The sequence below is a fragment of the Cottoperca gobio genome, chromosome 9, assembly GCF_900634415.1.
Source record: "Cottoperca gobio chromosome 9, fCotGob3.1, whole genome shotgun sequence".
NCBI classification, from domain to species: domain Eukaryota; kingdom Metazoa; phylum Chordata; class Actinopteri; order Perciformes; family Bovichtidae; genus Cottoperca; species Cottoperca gobio.
Genome location: NC_041363.1, coordinates 17,040,000 through 17,051,290, shown reverse-complemented (window position 1 = coordinate 17,051,290; position 11,291 = coordinate 17,040,000). Strand labels below are relative to the sequence as shown.

At 40.9% G+C, this 11,291-nt stretch overlaps 2 protein-coding genes across 2 annotated transcripts; both read right to left on the bottom strand.

Moving 5' to 3' along the window:
• pcna (proliferating cell nuclear antigen) lies at positions 1-3,799 on the bottom strand. The gene is made up of 6 exons (XM_029440822.1): positions 3,399-3,799; positions 1,953-2,050; positions 1,772-1,839; positions 1,490-1,684; positions 622-745; positions 1-518 (listed from the first exon to the last, which is right to left on the bottom strand). The coding sequence occupies exons 1-6, from the start codon at positions 3,617-3,619 to the stop codon at positions 442-444; spliced, it is 783 nt and encodes a 260-aa protein (XP_029296682.1). The 5' UTR covers positions 3,620-3,799; the 3' UTR covers positions 1-441.
• Positions 3,800-4,547: 748 nt separating this feature from the next.
• Positions 4,548-11,196, bottom strand: LOC115014142 (putative aminopeptidase W07G4.4). Its single transcript, XM_029440819.1, has 16 exons — positions 11,084-11,196; positions 10,219-10,260; positions 10,017-10,107; positions 9,442-9,590; positions 9,229-9,337; positions 8,844-8,971; positions 8,656-8,755; positions 8,060-8,135; positions 7,862-7,947; positions 7,347-7,451; positions 7,096-7,171; positions 6,880-6,998; positions 6,709-6,792; positions 6,568-6,625; positions 5,161-5,342; positions 4,548-5,072 (listed from the first exon to the last, which is right to left on the bottom strand). Exons 1-16 carry the CDS (start codon positions 11,092-11,094, stop codon positions 4,935-4,937), a joined length of 1,554 nt encoding a protein of 517 aa, XP_029296679.1. The 5' UTR covers positions 11,095-11,196; the 3' UTR covers positions 4,548-4,934.
• Positions 11,197-11,291: the final 95 nt, after the last annotated feature.

Sequence of the window (11,291 nt, the reverse complement as noted above, 5' to 3'; positions counted from 1 at the left end):
GCATATTGGAAACAACTTTAATTTGCTTATTTTTGGACTGAATCAATGAATACAAAAACATTTGGAGTTGGCTGACCACAGGAAGTATTTACAAATGCATTATCTACAAGAAGGAATGGGATAATTGAAGTCTGCTTTTCCAAAATGGGCAAAGAGAGAGAGAGACAGAAGTAGAGTAAACCAGCGTTACACCGGAGCCGTCTGGACCGTAGCCAGTCGCTTTGAACACAGAGTCAAAGCTTCACTACATCACACAGATGGCATCATTCATGCGGCTGACAAATGACTGTTTTTAAAAGACGACACTACAGCTCCTGCTGTGAATCCCATTAGACAGGAGCTCAGACAGTGATCATCGACCACCGTGTGTGATCACTTCAGCCCTTCAAGTCCCAGTCGCCCGCTTTCCTCTATTCTCCCGTTGGGCCGTTATTAAACAATTTAGGAGGCTTCTTCATCGATCTTGGGTGCCAAGTAGTATTTGACATGTCCCATATCAGCAATCTTGTACTCTACCACTGTAGAAAGACACAAACAAAAAGGCAAGTTAGGGCCACAACAGTTTCTACAAACATGTAGAGAATCCAAACGAAGACTTAGTCATTTAAGAAAAGGATTTACCGAGGGGGATATCAGCGGACATGCTGAGGGTGACGGTCTTGGACAGTGGTGTTGCCTTAGTGAAGAAGTTCAGGTAGTTGAGGGCAAAGATAAGTTGGACGGGTTCATTCATCTCAATAGTGACCTAAAAAACACAAAATGAAGAATTGTCAAATTTTACATGTGCCATCACAAAACTAAACAATTATTTTCACTCTCCATTAATCTAATAATCTCATTCTCAAGTAGCTCAATGTGACGTCTTCAAAAAACTTTGACTAACAATCAAAAGTCACTAGCAAACAAGAATTAAAAACAAGAGCTTCTTCAACAAAATCTTCACAATTGAGAAGCTGGAACTAATAAAGCCTTTTTAAAATAGTTGCCGACTGAATACAATATTTTAAACCTTGCTTCTGGGAACAAAAACATTAAATAAGCAACAAATACTTTTAATAAATTATCTTTTGTTAGAATTAATAATTTATGAACTGCCTTAAGAATCAAAAATGGTTTATGTAAGTAGGTTTGCACATACAAGGAATTTGACCTGGTAATTTGTTGCATATCAATAAACTCAGCTCATGTTGATTTACATTATTGATTAACCTGCTGATAATTTGAATGATTGATCGTTTGGTCGATAAAATGTCATTTTTAAATATTGAAAAATATTCATCTTAGTTTTTCTCAAAGTCGAATGTGAAGTCTTTAAATGTTTCATTTCGTCAGTCAGAAACTCAAAGACATTCACTAAGTGTTAACTCATAGCTAGATTACAAAAAAAAAAAAAAAAAACACAAATTATTAAATGTCGATGATGCTCACCCACAGGTTTATCACCCGTCCACTTCTATTCTAAATTTAAAACTTAAACATTCATACTCACAGCCTCGTCCTCTTTGTCAACATTGCTCGTCTGGGACAGCTTGACGTTTCCTGTGCCCAACTCTCCTGAGGCGGAGAACTTGACTCCGTCCTTGGCGCATGAGATCATGACGGCGTCACCAATCTGGGACAGGTCACGGCAGATACGGGCAAACTCCCCTGAGGGCATCTTCACCACACAGCTGTACTCCTGCTCCTGCAAGGACAAATAGACCGGTCAGGAACCGCGTGTGTGAAAAGTATGTTGGATCTAAAAGACAAGGACAGGACACAAATTTCTTACTGGAATACCAAGCTGCTCCACATCCAGGTCCATCAACTTCATCTCATAATCTGAGACCTTCTCCTGGTCTGCAAGTGAAAAGAAAGAGGTGGTAAATAAGAGGTTGGTGCTGAAGAACAAATAGATCTGAACAGCAACCTTTAAGTATATTTTATTCTGCTTTAAAATGTTAATAACTTACTAAGCGTCTCAAACACAAGGGCGAGTGTGTCTGCATTGTCTTCTGCTCTGAGGGTGATGATGTCTTCGTTTCCTGCACACTTCAGGATTTTTGACATGCTGTGTGAGAATGACAGAAAAAAACATGTTAAAACGGTCACAAAACACAATAGTACAAATGAGAAAATGTCATGGCAACATGTGCTGTAGTGTCAAAGAATTAAACTTGTGATTACGGTTTTAAGCATTACAAATACACAAAGATGAAAAGAAGGAAAGAAAAGTAGTCCTTTTAGAAAACGATTTAAATGATGGATTCATTGTTTAGGTCTTATAGGGTAAATAATATTCTTTCCCACCTTCATGTGTGAATATGTTCTACTTTTGTTATAATATACATTTCAAGTTGATATCTTTAGGTCGTAGGCTGCTGATCTGGCAGAAAAGCAATTTGATGATTTCACCTTTGGCTTTAGTATTCAGTTTCATATAATGTTCAACTTAATGTAATGAATTATTCATTAATCTGCTGATTCTTTCCCAATTAAAAATCAGTCTATAAAATGTAAAAAGGTTTTTATAGCCCAAGCTGACAGTTTAGGTTATCAGAAAATTGAACATGTCACTTTTGAAGATGGAAATAAAAGACTTGGTGCCCCCCATTACTTATACCGACATTATATATCATTGAGTTTGCAAATGACATGACCTGCATTAAAGTAAAGAGTGTGTGTGAATCTAATACATTTGTTTTGACATATGGAAACAGATATAGAATATCGGTCAGATTGTATTTCCATGTTTAAAAATGATGACAACAAAAAGCACCAGTGTTATGTTACAAAGAGAGGCGGCAGTGAAACGGAAGTGGAAGTTCCCGGGTTGAAAAACAATTCCCGCCAACCCTCCAAGCAGAGAATTTGGCGCTCAAATTACGTCGCTGCGTAATGACAACGTAGCTCTTAGTCTGCACCAAATGTAATTGTAATTATTGACACAAAACAAAAGTTGTATGTTGAATCAACCGACCTGTTTTTAAAACAACACAGTACGCAAACATCTCGATTTTTTAACACAGACAGTAAAGCGTTAACTTTTCAGTATAGTCGAGACATGCCCGGGCAATTCCGCCAAGATGGCCACCCTCTTTGTAAGCCTCAGATATTAGACAGACAGCTCATTTAAGCGAAGAAAAAGAGACTGAAGTTACAGTTTGTAACGTTATAACGCGTGTACCGTTAGTGGTTGGTTATGAGCATACAAACCGCTCACACAAACCAAACATCAGCTGTTTTTTAATCGATTTAAGCCGCGCCAAACCTTTGCAACTCGACCTGTCAAACTAGTAACATCAGTCAGCAGATGCTCAATTTCTCTGCGAGGAGACAACCTAAACAACCCAACAGATGCATCATGTTAATGTTTTCTGGACTAACAGAGCTGTATGTGACGTTAATGTTTACTCTACCTGCTGAGGTTGACTCCCATGGCGAGGTTTCTGTCGCAGCGGTACGAGTCGAAGCCGTCGTGCCGTAGGGTGAGCTGCACCAGGGAGACGTGAGAGGAGTCCATGCTCTGCAGGGAGATGCCGGACGAGCTGACGTCCCAGCAGGCCTCTGTGATCAGATCCTTCAGAGCCTCCAGCACCTTCTTCAGGATGGATCCCTGGACCAGGCGAGCCTCAAACATGGTTGCGGTGGAGTTTTACGTCTGCGTAGATTCAAACGAAGAGGTTATTCACGTTACTCCGTCAAAGTGGAAGTTGGCAGTTTGCGTTATCAGCGAGTGAGAGAGTCCTATAAAAATGCAGTCTTTGTGTTGTTAGCTGGCAGAACGGCAACACGCAGACACCACTCTCACTGCAGCGCGAAGGTTTGAGCTGTAAGCGCGCGCTAACGTCATCTTATAATGACTCGGCGTTTTTGCGTCATTTCCGTGTCCGTTGTCGGTACTTCCCATCCGCTAACACGAGTGGGCACCGATGTCGGCCATGTTGGAGAGGACAATTCCGTGAACTCTGGACCAGGGATACACATGGATGAAGAGAACGGCGATACCAGACACGGTTAAACAAATTAATACACGCGTCTGTGCATAATATGAACAAATATATGGTTGTGAGCTACATAAACGTAACGGAGACTGAGACCAGACGGCTACTGGGATCACCTTCGTTACAGACATACAATACATTTTATTCATGTTATGGTTGTTAAGTTTTATTCTGCTTGCTCTACTTAATTTTTTTATGTACAATTTTTGTATCGTCTTTTCAAAGATCTCTAGAGGATGAAGATTTGATAATTGTAATGAGAAAAAACTAACAAAAACAGAAAACGATATAATAAACACACAGGCATAACAGGAATATTTAATGGTTGAATCATAAATTATGTTTTTAAATGTGTACATATAAGCAAGAGGCATGAATGTTTGTGTATATGATAATAAGTTCACCATATTTAATGAATCTGTGTTGTGAGAAAAGAACATGTGCAATGTTTGTTTCTCCCCATCTCGAGGCACAGTATTTCTTCTTCCTACTACTCTTTCCCCTCTGATAACTTGTAATATGCAAACTTATGGAAACATATTTATATAGAAAGCACACAGACAGTTTAAAATTCAAATTTAGTTTTATTGATTAATGGAGGTTTGACTCACACAGCATCACTCATCACACAACCATGTCCCCGGTTTGTCGCACACATACAGACACGCATCTAAAAAAAGGATGGTATTTTTATACTGCCATTTACAGTACATGTTGACTCAGGCCACTGAAGAGCAGGGTCATTAGTGTTGGCGGGACAAACGTCACAAGATCTTAGAAAAGAGCGCAAAGAACATTTTTGCAGAAAAAGCAATCTGAGGTATTGAGGAATGTTAGACGTGGATTACATTAAGTGTTGTGGCAGAGATTTCATTTATACTTTGACGGCTTCCAAACTTGTGTTGGCATGGAGTGTAGACAACGTGGTCTTTTTATACCGGGGCCGTTTGTTTAGAGACTATCAGACAGGATATAGTGGGTTGCCATGGCGAGGATGGGGGCTCCTGTTGGGACACCGGGGAAAGGACCGCTGGACCCGGCGATGTCGATGTGGGAGTACGGCAGAGGTTTGTTAGAATCCACGCCGTGCTAGAATGTAGGTAATAATACAAGTTAATGACTTTATTCTTCATATTTACAGATTAATCATAAACTTATTGTGACAATGTGTGAGCACCTTGTCGAGCCCGGAGGCCATGATTAGGAAAGCTGCGGGGGTCTGATGTCCTCGAGGTGTGGCGGTGGACGGCAGGTTGTTGCACTGCAGAATATCCTCGTACTCAGACTTTCCCTTGTGGAAGTCGTAGTCTTCTCGTCTGATACTGGACACCTCGAACACGTCGCCTAACGCCTCTCCAGCTGCACGAGAGAGGAAGAAGACGACGCGTTAGTGATGGAGGAAATAAAGCTCTCTGAAACATCGGACCACTATGAAGCAGTTAGTGCTGGAAATAATTTATACAGTCAAAATGGCGACATCTGCTGGGCATAATGTTGCATTTTGAAGGAAGGATTAAATCCAAGACTACGATGAAACAGGGATTATTATGAGTGGAATCACTGCAGCCATTTATATTTTCTTAAATTATGGTTATATTCTAAAGACTAGTAGGAGAGTAATTCTACACACATCACGTAGGTGCAAGGCGATCAGAAAACAGCATAAATGAGGGAAAAGTTAACGCCTGCACACTTATTCCAGGTCACAATAGCTTAATAATGTTGACATTTGACTCCTTCTTGGATCTTCAGGTCAGAAAAGTGGGATAGGATTATTAAACTGTTGTGGCATGTAGTAAGTGTGCGGGAGTTACCTTTTTCTTTCTATATTCTAAAAACTGACCACTTTTAAACAATATACTGCTTTGCTTTTAAACACTTGACAAACGCATATTCAACATCAGTGCAATACCTCTCTAATATGAGTGCGACGTAATGACGTTGTCACATAATGTTTGGCGCATTTGAGCATATAAACATACTGTTTATGCTATGAAAGTTGAATATTGTGTTGAGTATTCTGCTTCAAATGCCAATTTCAATTTTGCCTGTATAGATTTGGACAGTAAGTATTTTTCTTTTTATTAGCCAATTATTTCTAATTAATTCCTCTCTAAAAAGTCAGAAGTCATGACAAATGTATACGATACCAAGTTACACAAATTATGTCAAAAAGAGCAAGAAATATTTGATAGTTAATCATCATTAATACGAAGAAAAGAAAATCTAAATAAAATTAGCTTACAATCAAATCAATTAATGGATGAAATTATTATTTAGTTCTAATGCTGAGCACGGACTTGTTAAAAGGCAAACAGGAGTTTGCATGTAATCAACAGAATGCTTTGTTAGCTTTATCCCTGTAGTTTGACAAAAAGAGCTTGCAGCTGCATCTCAAAGTCTTCATCAGCAGGTTGCTCAGTTGACCTCCCCTCAAGTCGATACTTGAGGTCACATGATTAAATCTCGTTTTGCAGATGAAGGCCGTGAGATGCAGATAAAATCCCTGGAAAAGCCTAGCAACTGTACCCAAGATTAAAAAAATGCACTTTCACAGTTCAAGTTCTCCGTACAGTTTCCTTACCTTTCTGCCACTGAGCAGCATTTTGGCTGCGATGAGCAGGTCCATTATCCATGATGATCTACACAGAAACAAGTCATTATGGTTATCATTTGAATCTTTGAAGTCTAAATATCAACTTCTCAGTATTTCAGCAGTACTCACAGAGTAGTTGGGTCCCATGGCTCTGATGGCGTGACCAGTCAGAGTTGCAATAGTAAACAGCTGAGGAGAAGTCTCACGTACCGCCTGCAGACACAGAGCAGAGTGAGAAGGGATAGAAGGGCAGAAACCAGGCTAAGATTGACAAATTATTTAATAACTGGGTGTTGTGACCTTCTCCTTCATCTCACAGAGCAGGTCGACCATCACCATGCGTCCCTCAGCGTCCGTGTTTCCCACTCTCACTCTGCGACCCGCACGGGAAACCACCAGCTCATCGGCCACATAGCAGTCTGAGGAAACACACAGCGGCGCTCTAACACAGATCCCACGGACAGAAACGTAACCAGGAAATATGTACGATGGAAAAGAAATGTGGCTAACACCGACCTGCACCGACACTGTTCCTCACCATGGCCATGGAGCCGACAACCTTTAGATGTTTTGGCTTCAGCTTGGCTAAAATCTAGAGAGGGAGGGGGGTGAGGAAAGGAGCAAAAACTTTAACCAAATTAAAACTTCTACTGAGGACCATTTGTTTTTCCTCAGAGTGCTAAACAAGGGTTTGCATGTTCATCTCTTTACAGCTAATATGTTACGGTTTATTATTCTGCTGCAGAGAGAGGATGGGGGCCATTTACCTGGAAGAAGCCGGCCACAGCAGCAGCTCCACACTTGTCCCGGTGCATCCCCGCCATGAAACCACCAGCCTTGATGTCGGCTCCGCCAGTGTCGTACGTGATGCCCTGGAAACGCCACATAAGAACAAACCTCTAGTTATTCAGGAGTTGGTCATTAAGATACAATACATGCACATTTTCAGACAATACAACCATTAAACTCAACGTTCTCTCCTTAAAGTTCTCCTTGATTAGCTTGAAAGCAAGGCTGCAACTGTCTACAGAATTAATAATCCTTTAATTTTAGTATGTGGACAACCTATCATATAAAATATTCACATTAAATGCCTAAAACGATTGCCGTTTACTTGATAATCAACTTTAAAGTTACGTATGTGCATCCATTTGTTCCAGAGCATTATGAAAACGTTGTCACATTTCACACCAACTAGAATACTAAAAATATAATGTGCATCATTATTTGATCCTTTTTAATGTTTTAGCGGCTCAAGGGCAGCAGTCCGAGCGTCTCTCACCTTTCCCACCAACATGAGGGTCTTTTGGACCGGTCCCTCTCCGCAGTACTGCAGCTTTATAACTCTGGCCTGGTGACGAGGTACACCTGTACGAGGATGAAACTATGAATAAGTGTAGAAACATTTAAATAAAATCAAAACATTAAAAAAATCTGTGTTCATGTTAATAATTGATAAAAATAAAATAAGTTCTCCTACTGTCGGCACAGCGGTTGACTGCAGCCAGACAGGGATACTCTTTCTCCAGAAGCTTCACGCTGCTCACCACTTCGACCTGGAGGTTATTAAACACAAGATACATTTGTATGTTTGGGGCCAGAAAACCTGACAGGCTTTTTTCATACATTAACACACATTACACAGCTACCGTTCACAAAAGCAATTTGTTTGTCATGAAGAAATACACATTACAGAATCAATTAATAATTAAAAACAGCAATAAAAAAGGAGAAAACCATCAGAAACAATAAAAGGTCAGATAATAAGAAAAGACAATATGATAAAAGTTTAATTATTTAAATGTTAAACCCTAAACTATGTAGTATATTGTAGTAAGAGGTAGTGTTTTATTAAGCATTCAATTCGCTTCAGGTCACGGTTAGGCCCGTTAGAGTTCAGCCTGCATTGAGCCGGAGATAATTGAAAGCTGCTGAATGAGACGTGTAGTAAGAAACGCGCCTGACACGCTTGCAGTCGAGACTACACCTAGACACGGTGTTAGGAAGAATACCAGAGGGTTGTTGACTTTCTCCGAACAAGAACAAAACAAGAAGATAAGGTTTATTGCTTGCTACCTTCACAGGGCTGTCCTTAAAGAGTTCCTGTACGTAATCGGCCACACGAGGAGCGGCCATACGTTCAGGGTCTGAGCCACCAATGTCACGACATGCCAGTCTGAGGAGGGGGAACAGGACAGCTGGTGGTGAATGAGTGAACGCTACAACATGAGTAAACTTAGCGGGGAACAAAGTGTTTGACCCACCTCCCGCTCTCCAGAGCATCGGCTAGCTCCACCAGCCTCAGTCCCTGAGCCTCCTGTGCTGCCCACAGACCCAGAACACACGCCTTGTAGTCGGTCGGTTTTACATTCCCCTCCCTCACTTCCAGGGGCTTTGGGGGGGGAAAGAGAATACTCCATATATATTTTATATTTAGAAACAAGCAGATACAGCTGAGACAAAGGCCATACCCCAAAACTTTAATGCAAGTGGTTTTGCAGTATGTTAGTAAGAAGCACTTTAAATTAAGAGATTTGGTGGAATTTAAAATCGACCAATTAATGTATAACGTAAAAAAGGACACACGCACACACACACAACTATCAGCTTGTAGTCGGATCAGGTCTGGAGGAGGAGGTATTATCTCACCATGTAAAGAGCATGAAGGGCCCCGAGTGCAGCCACCACGCTGCTGTTCTTATAGTCCTTGTGTGGAGGGCAGACCAGCAGGGGACGCTGCATGCCGGCCTTCAAGGCCCTGAGAGGACACACATGTGAGCGAGACAGACGAGAAACCTGGAGGTAAACCAGCACTATGAAAACATTGACAGGGAAAAAACAAATCAGCTTCTATCTACGGACCTTTTGATGCCGTTTACGGCTGCATCACTGAAGCGCCTGACGTCATCGTAGTCACGGTTCACCGGGCCGGTAGAGGCAAACACCAGGCGGTTACCAGGGAGACCAGGGACCTTCAGGATGACCACCTCCTCCCCCAGACTGCTGTCCACCTAGAGGAGGAGCAGATGAGGAAAGTTACACACACACACACTTCACAGGAAAACCCAAATATTTTTAGTCTACACAAGTGTTTGTGTAGATGAAACACATAACTCAAGCATTTTCAATGATTATATTTGAATTCAAACATATTGCCAATTTGAAAACATGAGTTAAAATTAAGCATTTTCCAAAATGTCAAGACTTTGTACAAACCCTGTACAGTCTATGCATAACTATTTACACATTTTTAATAAGAAAAGGCACAAATGCAAAGATCGATCAAGGGATTTTAGGAAATAACCTTTTCAGTCCTACATGAAAACATATAGTCTTATTAATTTGGTCTGGGTGTAATAGAGACAAAGGGAGATCAGGTGAGAAATTACACGTTTTATAGTTAGTGAGATTAGCTGGAGGTGGCAGCTGGGACTTACAGAGCTGTAGTCCTGCAGCGGTGCTTTCAGACACTCGAGCTCGGAGGGCAGAGTCTCATGGTTCCGGGTCACCAACACGATGCCATCAAAACTAAGAACAAAGAAAAAAAAAAACATCTAAAAAAACTGTCCAATGCACAAAATAACTTACCAACATTGAGGCAGCTAAAGAGGAAGTGCAGCATTTTTTATTAAAACTCACTTCTGGTTCTTGAGGTCGGTAGTCCATTCAACAGGCTGGACGCTGCACAGAGAAAAACACAGAAGTTATTTCCTCTTCTGGAATAAGCCATGTCAGCGTTATATCTCAGACAGTGGCTGATGATAACGGAGAGGGTCAAAGTGTGGAAAACCCCCAAGACCTTTGAGATCCGTTTAGTGGTGGCATGTGACTAAGTACATTTACTAAAGTACAATTATAATCTAATTGTATAATACATAATGCATTTTTTAATGCAGGACTATTTGTAGCAGAGTATATCTACATGGTATACTTGCCACTTAAGGTAAAATATTTGTGTACTTCTTCCAGCACTGGTGACATGTTAATTACTTGCATCACAATCAAAACTTTATACGTAGTGTGAACTTTATAGGGAGCACTCACCAGTGTGTGCATGATAATGTTATCAAGTCTGCTTTTGACACTCGTCAGACATTTCTGGCATCATATGACACTTGCACAAGGAAAGTATAGTAAGAGTGAAAGCTAAATCTCAGCTGAAATAGAATAAGAAAAAAAGCCGGTGTGGGCCCTTCTAGTGGAAACTGAATCCAGAAATGAGAAAGCCTCTTTTGCAACATGAGAGGATCAAATGTTCTGCTTTGAGTCGTGAATGAATCTCCACATGAAGCATCACAGATCAATTACGTGACCACATATTAATGCAATTTCTAAATAAATATAGTTGAAGTAAAGACGACACAACAGCTATTAAACAAAAACCTCTCCGGGTGCCCTCGAGCTTTCACGCACAAAGCGCACGCGGCGGAAAGCTGCACGTTAGAAAACCGATGCAAACAGGCATCAGACGGTAACATTAAAATAAAAGCAGCTGAAATCTCACCTGGTACACATTTTAGTCTTCCTAGTCTGGGATCTTCAGGGTGAAAGAGACAGCTGATAGGTAGTGACAACGACTCCTTTCCTTTAGTCCTCCACGGTTGATCACATGATCCGCTAGGATGCACACGTGCTGCCTTCGCAAGCTTGCCGTAACTCGTAATTACAGACATCAAAGCCGTAAAATGCTACTTTTCGTTTATTTAAATATT

Bases quoted from the DNA above. Each gene is read 5' to 3' on its own strand.
- LOC115014142 (XM_029440819.1), bottom strand. The intron at 9,338-9,441 runs GTCCGTAGATAG...GTGTCCTCTCAG, and splicing joins GCCGTAAACGGCATCAAAAG to GGCCTTGAAGGCCGGCATGC. The intron at 8,136-8,655 runs GTAGCAAGCAAT...AATAACCTCCAG, and splicing joins TTAAGGACAGCCCTGTGAAG to GTCGAAGTGGTGAGCAGCGT.
- pcna (XM_029440822.1), bottom strand. From the start codon at position 3,619: ATGTTTGAGGCTCGCCTGGTCCAGGGATCCATCCTGAAGAAGGTGCTG. The intron at 1,840-1,952 runs GTAAGTTATTAA...TTTCACTTGCAG, and splicing joins CCTTGTGTTTGAGACGCTTA to ACCAGGAGAAGGTCTCAGAT. The intron at 519-621 runs GTAAATCCTTTT...GTCTTTCTACAG, and splicing joins GTCCGCTGATATCCCCCTCG to TGGTAGAGTACAAGATTGCT.